At 42.9% G+C, this 22589-nt stretch overlaps 1 protein-coding gene across 2 annotated transcripts; it reads left to right on the top strand.

Moving 5' to 3' along the window:
* Positions 1–637: 637 nt before the first annotated feature.
* Positions 638–21423, top strand: LOC101332636 (uncharacterized). Of its 2 annotated transcripts, XM_033845080.2 has the most exons (3): positions 638–3495; positions 4610–4736; positions 17303–21423. In XM_033845080.2, exons 1-3 carry the CDS (start codon positions 3463–3465, stop codon positions 19291–19293), a joined length of 2151 nt encoding a protein of 716 aa, XP_033700971.1. In that variant the 5' UTR covers positions 638–3462; the 3' UTR covers positions 19294–21423. The 2 variants fall into 2 exon arrangements, with proteins under 2 accessions (XP_033700971.1, XP_073652432.1); XM_073796331.1 differs by lacking the exon at positions 4610–4736 and having other exon boundaries at positions 640–3495.
* Positions 21424–22589: the final 1166 nt, after the last annotated feature.

Raw genomic sequence — 22589 nt, 5'->3', positions numbered from 1 at the left:
AAGTGGGGTCATTCACAGGAAAGCCATCAATGTTTGTTCCCAGTGAAAAGATAGTCCTGTCCATTAGCATGGGGTAGAGGGAATGAGAGGGGCTCTTGGGGAGAAGGGTACAGAGGGTGTCAGGTTGGGCAAGGTGTTCTGTGAGTCCCCAAACCTACTTGGGGAGTGAAAGAGGACTACAGTGACCAGACTGCTTGTGACCTGAACCAGGTGACCTAACATTGAATCCCAATTCCTGGTCCATTGCTGGGGGTTCACAAGCAGAGCAGAAGATACCCTGTATGTGGGCCACACTTTCCTCTCAAGAAATGGTCCATTTGCTGCAGGATAAATGCCCCTACATCCTCCCACTCTGTTACCATCTAAACTACAACCCCAGTGCCCTCTGTGACCTTTCTGATTCCTGCTTCATCTGAACTCCCTGGGTCCTCTCCCACAGTTCCTTGGGTAGGAAATGGGACTTTCAAATCCCCTTCACAGCATTTGTTCCCTTTGAGCAGCCACAGCAAGGAGCAGAGGCTGCAGAGTCTAAAGACCTCTTTGTGAATTCTGACTGAGTCCCCTCTGGGGTTGTGACTTTGAGGAAGTCCCCTCTCAGCCCTTCCATTACTTCAGGTCTGAAATGGGGATATTATCAATACCTCCTATGGATTGAGAAGATTGTGGAGGGTACATGTGAGATCCAAGTCCCTCAGTGCCCAGGTGGCTCCCTAGGTGCCCTTTTTGGTGGTGCGTAAGGATCCTCCCAATACTATGTCCTTGTCTACAGAGAGTAGGTTTATGTTTGACTGAAATGGATTTAACAGTGTTATGGGAAAATTTTATTCTGACACTTGTTAAAATGGTAAGGAATTCTTTATTCAGAACTATCAATATTTTGGATGTGTCAAGATTCTGACAATATAGGTGAAATATTGAGTTCAACTTTAAGACAGCTGAGGATTTGAGCCAAGGAGTAGAGTGAATGAGTCAGTGGATGGAAAATCACTAACAGAAAACAGGGTAAGGGGTGTTCTTGGTAAACCAACTTAAAAATCTTGCCGTAGAGGTCAGATATCGAGGATAGGAAATGGGTGTTTGATCAGATATCACTGAGGGAGTTATTCTTACTAAGCGGGCTTTGAAGATTTCTTGATAAAACTTGGCTAAGCAGGCCCTGCAAGGATGGGTCAAAGACCAAGATCTGTGGGAAAGAACGCTCAGAGGATTCCGACTAAAGCTTAGGCAAGTAGAGAGGCTTTGTCAGTCTCTGGTGTTGAAGGAAGTGACCTTTTTTCTTCCAAACAATATAGGTTCATTTCTCATTTGGTTCTTTTTGTTCGTTATGGACCAGCTGAGAGGAAATCAAGGTGGCAGTGTAAGAGGACATGAGCTCACTTCTCCACATGAACACATCAAAAATACATCTACAGTGGAACAATCTTCACTGAAAACTAAATGGAAACTGGCAGAAGGACTCCTGTACAACCAAGGCTGTAAGCATCATACACACACGTAATCTGGCAGGAAGGGAAGAAAAGCACTGGGGTCTAGAGATGTGGGACTCAGAGGAGAAGGGAGATCACAGGTGGCAGACACCCACCCGGGGCAGTGAGCTGATCGAGCCACAGACTGGGTGACCAATTCCTAGGTTCTATATGGCAGAGGCAAGCCTCCTGACTTGTTGGAGGACGAGTGGGACAGAGAGAAAGGTTGGAGGATCCTGGACTCTGTTTGGAAGGAGTATGCATGCTCCCACCTGGTCCTGGGACCGGGCAGAGAGAGATCTGCTTCAGCAGCTGCCGGTTTCCAGTGAGCAGGTTCACCACACACCCCGGCCAGAGCAGAAGAAATGCTCTGGCTACACTAACTCCATGCCCCAACATGTCGCTGGATCTGGGGCAGTCAAGACCAGGGAAAGACTCCATTTATGGATGAAGAGGCAAGCTAGTCCCAGGGCAGAGCCCAGGTGGGGCTGCGGTGGCCATTGAGGGAACGTGCTCCACTGGTACATGAGAAGCAGCCCACACCTCTGACGGTAGCTGTTTGGCCACAGCTCACCCACTCCACCATACATGCAGAGAAATCACACTGGCTCTGCCTTCTCCCTGTGGAGCGGTGCCACAGCAGGGCGGGAGTGGTGGAGGCTGGAGACACTGGTCAGCTGGGAGAGAGTAAGGGGTCTTGTCCCAGAGGCAGGATAATATATGAATAATTGCCCAGCCTGAAGACCAAAGAAAGAGCCCAGAGACAAGGACAGAGACATCAATGGTTTAATGGATAGGGGATCTTACTTATCCAGAGCAAGGTCCTGGAGACACACTCCCACCATTGTCTGCAGACAGGAGGCAGAATGTGACTGCAGTTCTTTTTTACTGGGGGGCAGAAGGAGTTTACCTGATTTAGAGGGAATTGACGTGAGGTTAGCTCATCAGTTCTCAGGGAAACCATCATAGGAGAACAGCACTCAGCCCCTTTGATAAACTATCAATGTGAAGAAGTTATGATCTAAAGATTAGAAAAATCACTACCTGTGGCTAGGGCAAGAAGGTAGGCATTGACTGAATAAGCCTTATGATTAACAGGGAAGGTCAGCCATGTGAGTAGGGTGCAGATGAATCAGACTGGTGGGGCAGGGATGTACATAGAGCAAGAATACAGCCATTTGGGGTGGCCTGATCATCCGTCAGTGTTTCTCAGTGACTTGGGCACAATCACTGACTATGCAGCCAGGAGAGCCTTTGCTGGGGGGACCAAAAGCTGTGCTTTCCCTCTTGTTTAGCTGCATCAGGCCAGCCCAATATCTCCTTTCCAGATTCCCAGTCAGGGTCCTGTCTTTTTTCTTGTCCCTGATCATAGCTTACAAAATGACTCTAGCACTTCAGGGTGCACGCATTTCAAGAGCAATAGGATGTTTATTTACTTCTAGTTACCACTGGATGTCGACGTGGTTTGGCTTCAAGGAGTCTGAGATTAAATAAATGCTCTGAATTATACCCCCCCTTTTCCTCATGTATCCCCACCCAGACCTTAAGAGGGATGGAGCCGCTTCCTCGCCCCCCCACCCCAGCTGATTTCCCAGCGCTCCTCTCGGTGCTGTTTGGCTTTTTTCCTGGTGCTTCCAGTGTGGGGCGCCACTGCTTCAGGCCACGGAACTACATTACACAGAAGAACTTGCGCTAAGTGAACGTTCATCCAATGAAAATCTAGAAAAGGAGCATTTCCGGAAAGGGAACATCAGGGAGGGGTACTTCCGGTGTCTTCGTAAGGAGATTTTGATTGTTGTTGAGACTGTAGACCTGTTCAATACCTCCGCTGTGCGATGTTGGGAACAAGGTGAAGGGCCCAGGAGGCGGAAGTGGAGGGTTTGTGCGCACTAGACAGGGGCGGGGCGGGGACGACGCCGCCGCTTGCGGCGAGTAACCGTGCCGACTCCGACCCGGAAGCTGGACTGTCGACGCTCCGCTCCGCGCAAAGGCTCCGATGGCGGCTTCTGCACTGAGGGACCAACCTCAGGTAAACGCTGCAGTCTCCGGGTTCTCGCCTGCCCGTTTCCCCACCGAAATACAAACGCCCCGAGTGAGCGGCGCCTGGTCACGTCTGGTCCAGGACAGTGAGGGCTTCAGGGGTGTTTTATCTATTTCTGACCACCAGTGTATGCGGTGTGAGTGAGGCTTGGAGATGCAACCGAAGCAGGAACATTCCGGAGACGTGTATTCCGCCTTGTTTCTGCGAGGAATCAAGTTTGAGGCCAGGCTGTATCTGCAGTGGTAGCTGAGAGGCTATACTTTTCTTCTTAGGGCCCTCGGATCGGTGGAGAGTTTTGAACAAAGGAAGGACACAATCTGAGTTAGGCTTTTAAAAATTCTCCAAAGCCTGTTCAGTGGAAGAAAAGACTCTAGGTGGGCGATGAGGACTTTGAGGCAGAGGGAAGTTGTGGAATTTCCAAGGTCACAACTGATAAAAGGTAGCACTGGGGACGGAGGCAGGGAGGGGAGATTAGCCAGTCAGCCCGAGATTATCTGGCTCTGGTTCCGCCATGGGACCACGGAAGGCCTGATCTCCTGGAATACCACCATGGTCACTTTCTTCTATGGCCTGCTTGTTCCCACAGATTCCCAGGGCTGCAGAAGCACTTTTGGTTAATGGAGGTTGTCCCAATCCCTCACTTGTTTTGACCCCCACGCACACATTCTCTGTATTTGAGGTGTCTTAGGGCTCTTCACCTGCCATTCTACTAGATTTTTGGTTGGGGGACCTTGGAGAACCTCATGCTCTGGGTACTGAGTGCAGGCCCAGACGTTCTATGGAGGGAGTATGGAAGGTTACTCCAGAACCCACACCAGTATGTGGAAGTACTTTGAGGTGAGGTTGAGTTGGTTTAGGTAAGTGCAGGTCTCCTTTATTTTCTGGTGGGAATAAACAGCACAGAAAAGCAGGATTTCGGCTTCAAATGACTGCCTGTGTGTTCTGGAGGTATTGGGAGATTCAGATCAGAGGAGGGAGGTTTTCTACCCCAGGTCTCAAATGGCTCCATCTTTTTGGGCAGTAGGGGAAGTGTGTGGGAAGATGGATTGTGGGTTTTCAGGAGTGAGACCGTTCATGGTTTCATTTGTTCCTCTTATACCAGGGCAGTGTGACCTTTGAGGATGTGGCCGTGTACTTCTCCTGGGAGGAATGGTGTCTTCTTGATGAGGTTCAGATACACCTGTATCTTGATGTCATGCTGGAGAACTTTGCAGTTGTATGCATGCTGGGTAAGGTCCTCACACCCACCCCTATCCTCTGAGCTAGGTTCTTCCTTTCTTCTCTTCCTCAAGGGCAGCTCTGTCCTCACATCTGGTACATGGGCACTGCTTTCTTCTTAAATTCCTTGGTTATGTGCTGTGGTTACTATGGCTAGGCAGAGTGCATCCCTAGTCCTTAGTGCCCGATCACCAGTTAGCCCCAAAGTTGCAGCTAAAGATTCAGGGTCAGTAGTCTTTTTTGTAGATTGTTTTTAGTTTTATTGAAGTATTGTTGATTTACAATTTTGTTTTAATTTCTGCTGTACAGTAGGTCCGTGGTTATCCATTTAAAATACAGCAGTGTGTACATGTCAATTCCAAACTCCCTAACTATCCATCCCCTTCACCCTTCCCCCTTGGCTACCACAAGTTCATTCTCTATGTCCGTGAGTCTGTTTCTGTTTTCTAAATAAGTTTATATGTATCAACTTTTTTTTTTTACATTCTGCATATCTTTCTCTTTGTGACTTAACGTCACTCAGTATGACAATCTGTAGGTCCATCCATGTTGCTGTGAATGGCATTATTTCATTCGTTTTAATGACTGAGTAATATTCCATGGTATATAAGCACCACATCTTTTTTATCCATTCAACTGTCGATGAACATTTAGTTTGCTTCCATGTCTTGGCTATTGTAAACAGTGCTGCATTGAATATTGGGGTGCATGTATCCTTTCAAACCATGTTTTTCTCTGGATAAATGGTGAGGAATGGGATTGCTGGAATATATGGTAACTCTATTTTTTGTTTTTTGAGGAACCTCCATGCTATTCTCCATAGTCGCTGTACCAATTTACAGTCCTAGCAGCAGTGTAAGAGGTTTCCTTTTTCTCCACACCCTTTCCTACACTTGTTATTTGTAGGATTTTTAATGATGGCCATTCTGACTGGTGTGAGGTTGTACCTCATTGTATTGAATAATTTTGATTTGTATTTTTCTGATAATTAGCGATGATCAGCATCTTTTCATGTGCCTATTGCCCAGTTGTGTTTTTGCTTTAGAGAGATGTTTATTTAGGTCTTCAAGGTTGTTTGTTTTTGTTATTGAGTTGTATAGCTGTTTATATATTTTGGAAATTAAGCCTTTGTCAGTCACATTATTTGGAAATAGGATATCTTTTTGTTTTCTTTATGGTTTCCTTTGCTGTGCCAAAGCTTGTAAGTTTGATGAGGTCCCATTTGTTTATTTTTGCTTTTATTTCTGTTGCCTTGGGAGACTGTCATGGTCAGTAGTCTTGCCATCCACCTGATCAATCCCTCCTTGTTTGCCCTGTCTTTGGCCAGGTGACTGTCCAAATGAATGGTACCCAAACTTTGCTCCATTCTTGTACCTGACATATTTTTGTGCCTGACTGTGTGACAGTGTTGTCACTGACATTGTTACTACTAAAACAGACCATAGGATGTTTTTTCAAGACTTTTTTCAAGATTCCAATTTCTCTATATCCACGCCAGCATCTGGTTTTTTGTTTCTTTTTATTTTTTTAACATTTATTTATTTATTTCAGTTTCGCCAAGTCTTAGTTGTGGAAGGCAGGTTCCTTAGTTCTGGCTCACTTGTTCCTTAGATGCAGCTTGCAGACTTCTTAGTTGTGGCATGTGAACTGTTAGTTGTGGCATGCATGTGGGATCTAGTTCCCTGACCAGGAATCGAGCCCCGACCCCCTGCGTTAGAAGTGCAGAGTCTTAACCATTGCTCCACCCCGGATGTTCCAGCATCTGTTATTTTCTGTTCTCTTTTTTTGTTTTGTTTCGGCCTTGCTGGGGGGCTTGCAGGATCTTAGTTCCCCAAGAAGTGATGACCAGGGATCAAACCTGCGCCCCCTTCAGTGACAGCATGCAGTCTTAACCACTGGACTGCCAGGGAGGTCCCTGTTATTTTCTGTTCTTTAGATCATAGCCATCCTAATGGAGGTGAAATGGTATCTTTTTCCCATTTCAATTACATCCCTTTCGGTGTGCTTATTGGCCATTTGTACAGCTTTAGAAAAATATCTGTTAAAGTTCTTTTTTATTTATTAATCAAGTTGGTTTTTTGGTTGTTGTTGAATTACAGATTTATCCATAAATTGTGGATATGAATCCCTTTTTATATACGTGTTTTGGAAATGTTTTCTCCCAATCTGTGGTTTCTTTCTTACTGTGTTTATAGTGTCCTTTGATGTTAAAAAGTTCTTCATTTTTTTCCTTTCTTCCCCCAGCTTTCTTAGGCTATAATGACACATAAGTTTGTGTAAATTAAAGGTATGCAACCAAAATTGTTCGTTTTTATGAGGTCCAATTTGTTTATTTTTTGTTTTGTTGCTTTTGCCTTTGTTGTCAAAGGCAAGAAATCATGGCTGAATCCAACGTTTTGAAGCTTTACTTGTTTGTTTTTTCTAACTCTCCCTGTAAACAAGGCTCTTACATGTTAGCTCTTACGTTTAGGCCTTTGATATATTTTGAGTGAATTTTTGTGTCTGGTGTTAGGTAAGGTTCTAATTTCATTGTTGTGCATGTGGGTATCTGGTTTTCCCTGTGCCATTTGTTGAAAAGGCTGTCTTTATTCAATGAAAATCATCCTCTTGTTAGTAATTATTGCATCATATATTTGAGGGCTGATTTTTAGACACTCTAGTCTCTGTTCTATTCCACTGGAGTATATATCTGTCTTTATGCCAGTAGCACCTTATGGTGTTTTGCTTACTGTAGCTTTGTAAGAAAGTTTGAATTCGTGTGTTGTGAATCCTTCAACTTTGTTTTTTTTCACAATTGCTTTGGCTGTATTGAATCCCTTGAGAGTCTATGTGAATTTGAGTCTGAATATTTTTTTTTGAATTTTTCTATTTCTTGAAGACGTCATTGTTTTTGATAGGGATTGCATTGAATCAAAAATCCCCCATCTGAGTGTTAAAACTGATGAACCTACACGAACACATCATTATCACTCAAAATCTAAAGTTTGCAATAGGGTTCACTCGTGGTGTTGTACATTCTGTGGGCTTTGATAAATGTATAATGACATGTATTCACCGTTATAGTATCATACAGAATGTGTTCAATTTTCAATTAAAAATTCTCTGTGCCCCACCTGTTCATCCCTTCTTCCCCCATACTCCTTGGTGTCCCCTGATTACTTTTTTACTGTCTCATTAGTTTCCCCTTTTTGAGAATGTCATATCCTTGGACTCATACAGTATGTAGCCTTTTCATCTTGGCTTATTTCACATAGTAACATGCATTTTAAGTTTCCTTGACTTGATAGCTCATTGCAGTTTATTTGTAAATAATGTTGCTGTTCTCTAGATGTATCATGTTTATCCATTCATCTACTGAAGGATTTCTTGATTACTTCCAAGTTTTGAAAGTTTTGAATAAAGCTACTGTAAATATCTGTTTGAAGGTTTTTGTGTATATGTCCCTTTTCAACTCCTTTGTATAAATACCGCAGAGTACAATTGCTGGAGGATATAAGATTATGTTCATTTCAGTTTAGTAAGAAACTACCAAACTGCCTTTCAAAGTGGACTACCATTAAGCATTCCAATCAGCAATGAATGAAATTCTTGTTGCTCCACACCCTCACCAGCATTTGGTGTTGTCAGTGTTTGGATTTTGGCCATTTTTATAGGTATGTATTGGTATCTGCTTTTGAGTTTAATTTGCATTTCCGTGCATCTTTGTATATGCTAAATTTTTATGTGTATATCTTCTTTTAATAAAGTGTTTGTTAAGGTGTTTTGCTCATTTTTTATTTGGGTTGTTGTTTTCGTACTGAATTTTAAGATTTTTTTTTTTTTTTTTTTTGCGGTACGCAGGCCTCTCACTGTTGTGGCCCCTCCCGTTGCGGAGCACAGGCTCCAGACGCGCAGGCTCAGTGGCCATGGCTCACAGGCCTAGCCGCTCCGTAGCATGTGACATCTTCCCGGACCGGGTCAGGAACCCATGTCCCCCGCATCGGCAGGCAGACTCTCAACCACTGCGCCACCAGGGAAGCCCAAGGGTTTTTTGTACTTAACTTTTAGTCCCATTATCTATTTTGAGTTAATTTTTTGTGAAGGGTGTAAGGTTTGTGTCTAGAATTCATGTCTTGGCATGTGATGTTCGGTTGTTCCAGTACTATTTATTCTAAAGACTTTATTTTTCCCCATTGTATGGCACTTGTCATCTGTCAAAAGTCAGATGAGTGTATTTCTGTGGCTCTGTTTTTGTGCTCTCAATACTGTTCATTGATCTATTTCTCTGCCCTTTCTACAATACTGCACTGGCTTGATTACATTTTGTTTTTGTTTTTTTTCACCATGCCACGCAGCTTATAAGTTCTTAGTTCCCCAACCAGGGATTGAACCCTGGGCCCTCAGCAGTGAATTTGCAGAGTCCTAACCAAGGGTGCCAGGGAATTCCCAGGCTTGATTACCTTAAATACTAAATCTTGTTTTTCTTTTCCTTTCTCTTTTTTTCTTTCTTTTTCTTTTTAAGATACTAAGTCTTGAAGTTGAGTAGTGTCAGTCTGCGACCTTTGTTCTTCAGTATGGTTTTGGCTATTCTGAGACTTTTGCCTCTCTGTATAAACTTTAGGATCAGTTTACTTATGTCCACAAAATAATGTGCTGGGATTTTGATTTGGATTGCATTGAATCTAGGTGCAGTCTAGGTGAAATTAGGAAGAACTGACTTCTTGACAGTAGTGGGTCTTCATATTTATGAACATGAAATATCTTTCCATTAATTTAGTTCTGTTTATGTAGTCCTTTGATTTCTTCATCAGAGTTTTAGAGTTTCCCTTATGTAGATTTTTTTTCTTTTTATATTTATTTATTTCTGGCTGCGTTGGGTCTTTCTTGCTGCAGGCGGGCTTTCTCTAGTTGCGGCGAGCAGGGGTTTCTCTTCATTGCGGTGCGCAGGCTTCTCATTGTGGTGGCTTCTCTTGTTGCGGAGCATGGGTTCTAGGCACATGGGCTTCAGTAGTTGTGGCACGTGGGCTCAGTTGTTGTGGCTCACAGGCTCTGGAACACAGGCTCAGTAGTTGTGGCTTATGGGCTTAGTTGCTCCACAGCATGTGGGATCTTAATGGACCAGCAATCAAACCCACATCCCCTGCATTGGCAGACAGATTCTTAACCACTGTGCCACCAGGGAAGTCCCCCTTCATGTAAATCTTGTATATGTCTTGGTAGATTTATAATTAAGTGTTTCTTCCTTTCTCTCTCTACTTGTTTAGGGGGGTGTTAATGTACATGGTCTTGTGTTTTTAATTTCAAATTTCACTTGTTTATTCTTGATGTATTGGAAAGTGATTGACTTTTGTATAGTATCCTTGTATCCTGAAACTTGGCTATAATTGCTTCCAAGTTCCAGGATTTGTTTTGGGGTTTTTTTTTTGTGTGTGTATATTTTGGTTTTTACATAGCTGGTTATATCATCTGAGAATTAAGGCAGTTTGATTCCTTCCTTCCCAATCAGTATAACTTTTATGTAACTTTCTCCTATCAGTCCATTAATTATGACTTAGAGTATAAAGTTGAAAGGGAGTTGCCAGAGGGAAGAGCCTTGCCTTCTTCATCTTATTGGGAAAGTTTCTAGTTTTTCTCTAGTTTTTCATCTGGTAAAGATGAGAGTATAGTGTTTATTTCAATTGTCAAGTTGAAGTTCTTTTTCTATTTTTAGTTTACTAGGAGATGGAGATTTTGATCATGAATAGGTGTTGGATTTTGCCAGATCTGGTTTTCCGAATCTATCAATGACATCATGTATTGGTGGATTCTTTTTCTTTTTTCTTTTGGCTGTGCCACAGCTTGCAGTGTCTTAGTTCCCTGGCCAGGGATTGAACCTGGCCTAAAGCAGTGAAAGCGCCAAGTCCTAACCACAGGACTGCCAGGAAATTCTCACATATTTGTATTTAAAGTGGGTTTCTGGACTTCACTCATGGCACATTGGTTAAGAATCCACCTACCAATGCAGGGGACATGGGCTTGATCCCTGGTCCAGGAAGATTCCACGTGCCACAGAGCAGTTAAACCTGTGAGCCACAACTACTGAGTCTGTGTGCTGCTACTATGGAAGTCTGCATGCCCAGATCCCGTATTCTACAAGAGAAGCCACCACAATGAGAAGCCTGCACACTGCACTGAAGAGTAACCCCTGTTTGCTGGAACTAGAGAAAGTGCACATGCAGTAACTTGATACAGCCACTATGGAGAACAGTATGGAGGTTCCTTGAAAAACTAAGAAAATAACTACCATATGACCCAGAAATCCCGCTACTGGGCTGAGATCCCACTACCCTGAGAAAACCAGAATTCAAAAAACTACATGTACTACAGTGTTCATTGCAGCACTATTTACAATAGCCAGGACATGGAAGCAACCTAAATGCCCATTGACAGTTGAATGGATAAAGAAGATCTGGTACATATATACAATGGAATATTACTCAGTCATAAAAAGGAACAAAATTGAGTTATTTGTAATAAGGCGGGTGGACCTAGAGTCTGTTATACAGAGTGAAGTAAGTCAGAAAGCGAAAAACAAATACCATATGCTAATGCATATACATGGAATCTTAAAAAAATGGTACTCATGAACCTAGGGACATGACAGGAATAAAGATACAGATGTAGAGAATGGACTTGAGGACACAGGGAGGGGGAAGGGTAAGCTGGGACGAAGTGAGAGAGTAGCATTGACATATATACACTATCAAATGTAAAATAGTTAGTTGGAAGCAGCTGCATAGCACAGGGAGATCAGCTCAATGCTTTGTGACGACCTGGAGGGGTGGGATAGGTAGAGTGGGAGGGAAGCTCAAGAGGGAGGGAATATGGGGATATACGTATACAGATAGCTGATTCACTTTGTTATACAGCAGAAACTAACAAAACATTGTAAAGCAATTATATTCTAATGAAGATGTAAAATAAATAAATAAAGTGGATTATTTTGAGAGAACATATAGCTGACTCCTGCTTATGGATTCACTCTGATAATCTCTCTTTTCATTGGTGCATTGAGACTATCAGTGTTTAATATATTGATATAGGTGGATAAATATTTAATGTATTTGTTACCATTTTCTACCATTGACCATATTCTTTGTTCCTATTTTAGTCTTCCACTCTTGTTTTTATTGTTTAAATCGAGCATCTTGTATGATTGCATTTTCTCTCCTTGTTAGCATATCAGATATACTCGTTTCTTTTCATTTTTTTAATGTAGTTGTGCTAGAGTTTGCACTCTGTATTTACATCTGATTGAAGTCCACTTTCATATAACACTGTATGGCTGCCTTGGTAGTTTGAATACCTTATAATTTAAAAAAAATCCTAATTGCTATCCTGCATTGTATTATTGTTCTCATTTGTTTTAATTTTACATAAGCATACATAAATGGGTGTGTTTTAAAATGCATAACAGGGCTTCCCTGGTTGTGCAGTGGTTGCGAGTCTGCCTGCCAATGTAGGGGGCACAGGTTCAAGCCCTGGTCTGGGAGGATCCCACATACCTCAGAGCAGATAGCCTATGTGCTACAGCTTCTGGGCTTGTGCTCTGGAGCCCATGAGCCACAACTACTGAGCCTGCATGCCACAACTACTGAAGCCTGTGCACCTAGAGCCTGTGCTCCGCAACAGGGGAGGCCACTGCAATGAGAAGCCTGTACACCACAACAAAGAGTAGCTCCCGCTCGCCACAACTGGAGAAAACCCACATGCAATAATGAAGATACAATGCAGCCAAAAATAAATAAATTCATTAATTAAAAAATGCATAATGGAGTATACAGTTACTATTTTTCCTTAGAAGACATGCATATGGGCAATGCCTTCATGAAAAGATGCTCAATATCACTAATGGTTGGGAAATGCAAATCAAAACCACAATGAGGATTTTCCTGCTGGCACAGTGGTTGAGAATCCACCTGCCAATGCAGGGACATGGGTTCAAGCCCTGTTCTGGGAAGATCCCACATGCCCTGGAGCAACTAAGCCTGTGAGCTACAACTACTGAGCCTGCACTCTAGAGCCCAGGAGCCACAACTACTGTGCCTGTGTGCCACAACTTCTGAAGCCTGCACGTGTAGAGCCCATGTTCTGCAACAAGAGAAGCCACCACAATGAGAAGCCCGTGCACCACAGCGAAGAGAGCCCCTGCTTGTGGCAACTAGAGAAAGCCCACATGCAGCAACGAACACCCAACACAACCAAAAATAAATAAAGAAATAAATTTATTAAAAAAAGAATAATCCACCTGCCACTGCAGGGGACGTGGGTTAGATCCCTGATCCAGGAAGGTCTCACGTGCTGCAGAGCAGCTAAGGCCCTGTGCCACACTACTGAGCCTGCGCTCTAGAGCCCATGAGCCACAACTTCTGAGTCCAAGTGCCACAACTACTGAAGCCTGTGTGCCCTAGATCCTGCACAACAACTACTGAGCCCATGCGACAGAACTGCTGAAGCCTACACACTCTAGGGCCTGTGTGCTGCAATTTTCGAGCCTGCATGCTGCAACTACCGAAGTCTGTGCGCATAGAGCCTGTGCTCCGCCACAAGAGAATCCACCACAATGAGAAGCCCATGCACCACAACAAAAGCCTAGCCCCCACTCACTGCAATTAGAGAAAGCCCACATACAGAAATGAGGACACAATGCAGCCAAAAATAAATAAAAAGTTAGGGAAAAAAACCACCATGAGATACCACCTCACACATGTTACAATGTCTGTTGTGAAAAAGCCAAGAAATAAGTGTTGGTGAAGTTGTGGAGAAAAGGGACCCCTTGTGCACTGTTGGTGGGAGTGTACATTGTTACAACTACTATGGAAAACTATGGAGAATCCTTACAAAATTCAAAAAGGAACTTCCATATGGTCCAGCAATTCCACCTCTGTGTATTTATCCACAGGGAGTGAAATCATCATCTCAAAAAGATATCTGTACCTCAGGTTTATTTCAGCATTATTTACAATATTCAACAGATGGAAACAACCTAAGTGTCCATTGATGGATGAGTGGATCTAACAAACATGTAGTATATGTGGCATATTATTCAATAATATACAACCATAAAGAAAGATAGAAATTTTGCCATTTGCCTCAACATGGATAGACCTTGGGGACATTATGCTAAGTGAAATAAGTCAGAGAGAGAAAGACAAATCCACTTGTCCCACTGTTTCCACGGAGGATTGGTTCCAGGAGCCCCTGCATATACTGAAATCTGTGGATGCTGAAGTCCCATAGTCAGCCCTCTGATTCTGAAGTTTTCCCATTTGTGGATTCATCTAGCTACAGATCATGTGATCCTGTGTGTATTTGCTGAAAAATATCTCTGTACAAGTGGACCCAAGTAGTTTTAACCCATGTTGTTCCAGGTTTACCTGTACTACATGAGTATACTTACATGTTGAACCTTTAAAACAACAACACCCCCACCAAACTCAGATACAGAGAAAGGATTAGTGATTGCCAGAGCAGGGCAAGGTGGTTAGATGAAGTGAGTGAAGGGTGTCAGAAGTTACAGACTTCTAGTTATAAGATGAGTAAGTCCTGGGGATGTAGTGCACAGCATAGTGACTTTAGTTAATACAACTGTATTGTACATTTAGAAGTTTCCAAAGGGTAGATCTTAGAAGTTCTCATCAGAAGAAAAAAATGTAATTATGTATGTTAACGAAACTTATTGTGGTGCTCCTAGCAGTGTATACATAAATCATGTTGTACAACTTAAAGAAATACAATGTCCCGGGCTTCTCTGGTGGCGCAGTGGTTGAGAGTCCGCCTGCCGATGCAGGGGACGCGGGTTCGTGCTGCGGTCCGGGAAGATCCCACATGCCACGGAGCGGCTGGGCCCGTGAGCCATGGCCGCTGAGCCTGCGCGTCTGGAGCCTGTGCTCCGCAAGGGGAGAAGCCGCAACAGTGAGAGGCCCGCGCACCACAAAAAAATTTAAAAAATAAAATAAAAATAAAGTGTTTAAGTGTTTACTGTAAAAAAAAAAAAAAAAAAAGAAATACAATGTCCCATGTCAGTTTTATGTCAATGAAAGTTTTTTATTCTCTTATGGTCTTCCTTTCTCTATGAAACCCAAATTTGTGATCTATGTCATTTTTTCTCTCTGAAGAATCCTTTTAATATAGTTCCACAATTTTTCTGTGTCTAAGAACGTGTTTATTTCATCATCAGTGTTGAAGATTTATGTCGCTGGTTACCAAATTCTAGGTTGGTGATGTCCCCTCCCCCTTCCCACTTTAAATATTTTACTCCATTCAGTTCTTATTTCCCTGAGTTCTGAGGAGAATTGAAATGTAATTGGGTGGGTTTTTTTGGCTTCTCTTGGGAAAGGTGTTGATTCCTTTAGCCTCTTTTAGTATTTTTTCTTTCTGCATTTGAATGTGATAAGCCTAAGATGTAGTGTTTTTGGCATTAAACCTGCCTCATGTTCACTGAGCTTTCTGGATCTGTTGGTTGGTATCTGACATCATTTTGTTAGAAATTCTCCATCATTATTGCTTCAAGTATTTATTCCGTTTCTTTTTTTCTTTCTGTTTGAGATGTTTCCATATGTGTGTGTTAAACATTTTGTGTTTGTCCCACGGATGTTTTATATTTGGGTGTTTATTTTTTATTTTAATTTTTGTATTTTTTCAGTTCATTTTTCAGTTTTGGAAGTTTCTCCTAACAGAAAAAGAAGTTCAAATATTCTCTCCTCAGCTGTGTCCAGGGTACAAATAAGCCCATCATAGTCATTCTTCATTTCTGTTATGGTGTACTTGATCTTTAGCATTTCTTTTTGGTCCTTTGTTAAAATTTTCATCCCTCAGCTTACATTTCCCTTCTGGAATTGTATGCTGTCTGCTTTATCCCTTAGTAGACATTAATTAACATATTAGTCATAATTATTTTATATTCCCAATGTGATTGTTCAAACATCCCTGTGATATCTGATTTTGATTCTGAAGCTTTGTCTTTTCAAACTGTTTTATGGGACACTGCAGATCTTCAGAAGGTGCCATGGTTGCAAAAGAGTTAGATCAATTAGATTCTGCCAGTACAATAGTTGTTTAGGTGGGGAGACACATTCCTAACATTTTGTACTCCATCCATTGTACATCTTTTCCTCTGGCTCCACCGGATGTTCTTTTTCTTGGCCCCACTGTGTGGCATGCCTGACCAAGAATTAAACCTGTGCCCCTTGCATTAGAAACAAAGAGTCTTAACCACTGGGTCACCAGGAAAGTCCCTGCACCAGACATAAAATGTAATATTTATATATTGTGTATTGTGTACTGAGTTCCTCTCGGCCAGTATTGGCTATTCAGCCATCCTGACTATGTTAGGACTTGTATCATTTGTGTCCCGTGTAGTTGGTCAAATCGGGATGGAGAGTCCTTTGGGCTTCATGGGATGGACATGACTCTGGTCTCAGCAAAAAGCCTCAGAGGTGGCCTGATTAAGACGAATGACAGGGCTTCCCTGGTGGCAGAGTCGTTGAGAGTCTGCCTGCCGATGCAGGGTACACGGGTTTGTGTCCCAGTCTGGGAAGATCCCACATGCCGCAGAGCGGCTGGGCCCATGAGCCAGGGTCACTGAGCCTGTGTTCGGAGCCTGTGCTCTGCAACAAAAGAGGCCACAACAGTGAGAGGCCTGCATACCGTGTTAAAAAAAAAAAAAAAAAAAGAATGACAACTGGGAAAGGTCTTGATATTAGGTCTGTGTTTAAGTCATATCAGGAAGTATGACTTCCTCTTGACTAGTGTTTTAGTGCCATTGTCAGTGGCTACAAATCACTTCTCGTCTTTCTCCATTCGTGACATTCTACCAACTTGTTATTTCTACTACTTCCCATTTTTATTCTGACTGCACTCTCGGATTCATTACCTACCACCTCTCTAAACCACTTATCTCATGTGGTCTTCACACTGTTTTTCCCATAGTACGTACTGACACTATTTGTGTCCTGAACATAGGGATCCTTTAATATTTCTGGAATGCCAGTGACCTGTTGCAGTCAGATTTTCTGAGACCTGGACATACACTTTTTTTTTTTTAACATCTTTATTGGAGTATAATTCCTTTACATTGTTGTGTTAGTTGCTGCTGTATAACAAAGTGAATCAGCTATATATACACATATATCCCCATATCCTCTCCCTCTTGCATCTCCCTCTCACCTTCCCTATCCCACTCCTCTAGGTGGTCACAAAGCACTGAGCTGATCTCCCTGTGCTATGCGGCTGCTTCCTACTAGCTATCTGTTTTACATTTCTTAGTGTATATATGGACATACACTTCTGTACGTTATCAGAGATCACCAGGAGATGCAGTCCTGGTAAAGGCCACTGACAAGGAGTGAATTGCACAAGACGCCTTTCGCTTTGGGGCCCATCCAGTCCTTGTGTCCTGTACTTGGTGAGAACAGCTGCTTCTCAATTTGACCCCAAATTCATTTCCTGAACACAATCTTGTGGACTGGTTCTTTCACTTGTCAAATGTAGACTTGTGATGGCCTCACTCCCCGCAATAAACTCAACATGAACTTCATCATCGCTTCTTTGTTTTCAGGTTCTTTTCCTGCAGTTGAGGATGAAGAGATGCCTTCTGAACAGAGTGTATCTGCAGAAGGAGTGTCACAGATGAGGACCCCCAGGGCAGGTTCATCTCCTGAGAGGGCCCAGCCGTGTAAGATGTGCATCCCTGTTTTGAGAGACATTTTGCACTTGGCTGAAGAGCAAGGAACAAATAGGGGGCAGAAAGCATACACATGTGGGGCATGTGGGAAACAGTTCTATTTCACTGCAAACCTTCAAGAGCACCAGAAGCAGCACATTAGCGAGAAACCCTTCAGCTGTGATATGGGGAGACCCGCATTTTTCAAAAGCTGCACAATCCATGTAATGGAGAATCTCTCTACCTACATGGAGATTGGGAACAACTACGTGGCCAACATGGAACTTCAGCCACAGACCACTAATACCAGGAAGAAACTGAACAACAGTAAGGAGTGTGAAGCTGTTTTTCACAGTGGAAAAGGTCATCACAGCTGGGGAGAAGGCAAGAAAGCCTCCAGATACACAGAAATACTTATTCAGGATGAGAGAGTCCTCACTACTGAAGGGTTTTGTGAGTTCAGAGAATCCGGGAAAGCCTTCACCCAAAGAACTAACCTTATTCAGCATGAGCAAGTTCACACTGGAGAAAAGCCTTATGAATGCAGCCATTGTGGAAAATTTTTTAGCCACAAATCCCATTTCCTTACACATCAGAGAGTTAACTGTGGAGGAACACGCTATGACTGCAGTGAATGTGGGAAATCCTTTAGCCTAAGGAAGTACCTCAGAGCACATAGGAAAATCCACAGTGGAGAAAAGCCTTATGAATGCAAGGAATGTGCTAAATCTTTCATCCAAAAGTGGAACTTAATTGAACATCAGAAAATTCACACTGGAGAAAAACCTTATCAATGCACCCAATGTGGAAAATATTTTGCCCGCAAATCCAATTTCCTTGCACATCAGAGAGTTCACACTGGAGAAAAGCCTTACGAGTGCAATGAATGTGGGAAATCTCTTACTACTAGCTCTGGCCTCTATTATCATCTGCGAGTGCACACTGGAGAAAGGCCTTATGAGTGCAGTGAATGTGGGAAATCTTTCACTACTTGGTCGATCCTTTGTAATCATCAGAGAATTCACAGTGGAGAAAGGCCTTTTGAGTGCAGTGAATGTGGGAGATTCTTTACCCGAAATGAAAAACTCAGTGCCCATATGAATGTTCACACTGGAGAAAAGCCTTATGAGTGCAATAAATGTGGGAAATCGTTTACGAGTAGGTCGAACCTTTGTAATCATTGGAGAGCTCACAGTGGAGTGAGGCCTTTTGAGTGCAGTGAATGTGGGAAATTCTTTAGCCAAAAGGCACACCTCAATGCCCATAAGAAATTTCACACTGGAGAACAGGTTTATGAGTGCAATAAATGTGAGAAATCTTTAACTCCTAGGCTGAACATCAAGTGTCATCAGAGAGTTCATACTAGAGAAAGGCCTTATGAGTGCAGTGAATGTGGGAAATCTTTTGTTGCTAGGAGTGGCCTCCAGTATCATCAGAGAGTTCACAATGGAGAAAGGCCTTATGAATGCAGTGAATGTGGGAAATCTTTTACTGCTAGGTCGAGCCTTCGTGACCATCAGAGAATTCACACTGGAGAAAGGCCTTATAAGTGCAGTGAATGTGGGAAATGTTTTACTGGTAGCTCTAGCCTTCTTCGTCATCAGAGAGTTCACAGTGGAGAAAGGCCATATGAATGCAGTGAATGTGGACAGTCATTTACTAGTCGATCCTCTCTCTATGATCATCACAGAGTTCACACTGGAGAAAGGCCTTATGGGTGCACTGAATGTGGGAAAGCCTTTAAGCAAAGACAGCTCCTCCGCATCCATAGGAAAATCCACACTGGAGAAAAGCCTTTTCAGTGCAAGGAATGTGGTAAATCTTTCACCCAAAGGTGCCACTTGATTAAACATCACAGAGTTCATACTGAAGAAAGGGCTTTATGAATATCACGAACATGGCCAGCAGTGATATTGAAGGAGTTCCAGGTGGTAAGAGAGTGAGAAGAACCTGTGCAGCTAATGGACCATTTCTAGAGAGGAAACTGAGACACAGAGATGATGTGTCATCTGTTTGTGATCTCCCAGAAATGGACAGTGATCTGGGCTTCAATGCCAGGTTGTCTGGTTCAGGATATCAAGAGTCTGGTCACTTCACTCCTCCCCTGCCCCCACCCCCAGGTTTGGGGACTGAAAGAACACCTTGTCCATCTTGACACTTCTGTGCTCCGATCCCCACACCAGGACCCCTGCTCACACCCCAGCCCCATGCTGATGGACAGGATTATCTTTTCTCTGGGAACCAATATTGATGACTTTCCTGTGACTGACTCCATTTATGTATCCAACAAATCCAGTGCTGTGAGTCAGTTATTATTATTGGCATTTGTGAAAGAAGGGGTGTCCAGCTCAGAGATGTTGAAGGACTTCCACAAGGGCTCACTAATGCCAGGACTTTGATGAGAGTGGTTCCTCTACACCCTGCACCCATCCACTGTCTTCTCTCCTGCCCCTCCAAGCAGGGCCTCCACTTGCTGTGTCCTGACCATGAACTACCCACATCTGACATGTGCATCACTACCAGGGTCTCCAGCTTCATTTTCACCAGTACACATCTCCCGGAAACACCGTCCTGCTTGGGAAGTTCTCCACAGGGACAGCAGCACTAAGCCAGGGACTCTGGACTGGGTCATTGGTGTCACCCCAGATTTGACACGGGCTCTATCGCCATATGCAGTGATTCGTTTCCAAGGTCCTGTCCATCTTTACATACCCACCTCAGGATGTTCCTGTTGCCCTGTTATGTGGTTGACCCACTCACTGTTCTGGGCAGTGTGATGGACACAGAAGGACTAAGAATGTCCAGCATGACCCTACGTGACCTGGTCTCCAAGCATCCTCTTCCTAAGCCCTTGATCCATTGCCTCACTGTTCCTCCCATCCCTCGAGAAAAAGTGTTAACTCACCAAAATGATGATTGTTAATTAGCAAGAACTTGCCCTCCCTGCCTTGGGACCCACACTTGATCAACCTACCTTAAAAACTAAGATTGAATGTAGGCTGACCCCTCCCATGAAGACTTTAAAATTCATCTATAAAAAATTATGATTTTAATTACATTTCTTCAGGATTTCTTTTTTCTTTTTGACCGTGTCACACAGCATGTGTGATCTTAGTTCTTCTGATCAGGAATCTAACTCATGCCCCCTGCTGTGGGAGCCTGGAGTCCTCACCACTGAACTGCCAGGGAATTCCCTTTCTTAGGATTGTTGATGTTGAATTTTTGTCTTTCATGTGTCTGTTTTTTACCTGTGTCTCCTCTCTGGTTAAATTTCTATTTCTGTCTTTTGCCTACTTTTATTTTGTGAGATATGGCTATTTTCTTTTTTTTTGACAAAAGAGAGCTGGTGAACAGCAAAGACATCTGTTAGATTTCGCTCATTCATCAATAACATGAGTGATTTCTTTTCTGAATGTAATTGTAATTTGGAATAGTGAAAGAATATGTTCTCAAGTTTTTCTCAATTTTATACTATGCATAATGTAACGGCCACATACATTATACAGGTTTAGGAATAATCTGCATTATTAATATATTCTACCTTAGTGTTAAGTCCAGACATTCAGTTACACAATAAATTAATCTCTGGTTTGTAGTGTTTGCCGGTTTCCGTGTATAAATATTCCAACCATAATCGAGGTCAAATTGCCAACATAATTTCACTGAACATTCATTTGGGAAGCATTGCCAGTAGTCCACTATTGTATTCTTTTTCCACCATTACAGGTACAGTAACTGCAATTTTAAGAATGTAGCTAATAAACCATAGTAGAATTATAATAAAGTGATAGGTTTTGCATCTTTCTTTTGAAAATCATTTACTGGATGAATAGTTGACTTAAGTTTTACCTAGTTAAAATGTACATTTTGACATACTTGTGTATAGCTCTCCAACCGGTTTCCTTCTGCCATTGTTAATTTATCCTCAACATTAAAATGACTGATGCAAGAGCATATTCTACTTTTGTAATAGCTATTTTCAAATGTATATATAAATGGAATGACTGTGTTGGACCCTTCCTGTATCTTATATCATTTATCCTGTTTATGCACTTTTTTTGTGTTTGTGTATCAAGACTTACTTCATAGTTTTTAAAATTTATAATCCTAGGTATCATGTCTTTGAATACATAACTTCTTAGAATGCATTTCTAAAATAAGAGAACCCTGGGACTATCCTCATGGCACAGTGGTTAAGAATCTGCCTGCCAAGGACTTCCGTGGTGGCACAGTGGTTAAGAGTCCACCTGCCAATGCAGGGGACATGGGTTTGATCTCTGGCCCGGGAAGATCCCACAGGCCACTGAGCAAGTGAGCCTGTGCGCCCCAACTACTGAAATCTGCGTGCCTTAGGGCACATGTTTGGCAACTACTGAAGCCTGTGCTCTGCAACAAGAGAAGCCACTGCAATGATAGCCCTTGCAAAGCTTCGAAGAGTAGCCCCTGCTCATTGAAACTAGAGAAAGCCTGCACACAGCAATTAAGACCCAACACAGCAAAATATATATATATATAATAAAAGAGCCCTTCATAACTCCAGTAACTTTATTACACACGGAAGTATTCTAAATGTCAGTCCATGTCAGCACAACCAGGGACACTGTGTGTTAGATTTTGAATGCTAACACCCGTTGATTCAGCCTGGACCTACAAACTAATGTACCATTACACAAAGGATGTATGACAGAAGTGAGACCCTGTTGGGGAAATAAAATGGGAGGTGCTGACTCCGCACAGCAGGTGTGGCCACACAAACACTCCAGGGACATTGTGGCACAGGTATGTGTTAGGAATGCTCAAAATTCTCATGTGTGAGCCACACACAGTCACACAGTTCTCGTGTATCCGTGTGGTGAGGTGAGTGCAGACTGGCTTGGAAAAAACAACCTCTCCCACATCACCGCAAGTTTGATGATGCACTGATGGTGTTCAGTTCAGGGGCTGGGTCACAGCTTGTTAGAAGCTGGAGATTCACATCTGTGAGCAGCTTTGTCAAGCGAAGGACTTGGGGTGGGGTTTTACAGCCTTTATGGGAGGTGTCAGCCTGCACTGAGCCTTTAGCATTTGGACTAAAGTTTGTCAACGGTGAGTCCCGAGGCGATGTGGGCACATTCTTTCTTATTAGCAATCATTTGGTGATTCATATTTTTCTGTTGGGGTAGGAGGGACAGTGGGGCAGTGG

This window comes from Tursiops truncatus, chromosome 19, assembly GCF_011762595.2.
Source record: "Tursiops truncatus isolate mTurTru1 chromosome 19, mTurTru1.mat.Y, whole genome shotgun sequence".
In the NCBI taxonomy this organism is placed as follows: domain Eukaryota; kingdom Metazoa; phylum Chordata; class Mammalia; order Artiodactyla; family Delphinidae; genus Tursiops; species Tursiops truncatus.
Note: the sequence above shows the minus strand (reverse complement) of the source record. Positions and strands in the feature narration are given on the sequence as shown.

Excerpts from the sequence above, each read along its gene's own strand:
- LOC101332636 (XM_033845080.2), top strand. The coding sequence starts at position 3,463 with ATGGCGGCTTCTGCACTGAGGGACCAACCTCAG. Across the intron at positions 3,496-4,609 it reads CACTGAGGGACCAACCTCAG|GGCAGTGTGACCTTTGAGGA; the intron begins GTAAACGCTGCA and ends CTCTTATACCAG. Across the intron at positions 4,737-17,302 it reads TGCAGTTGTATGCATGCTGG|GTTCTTTTCCTGCAGTTGAG; the intron begins GTAAGGTCCTCA and ends CTTTGTTTTCAG.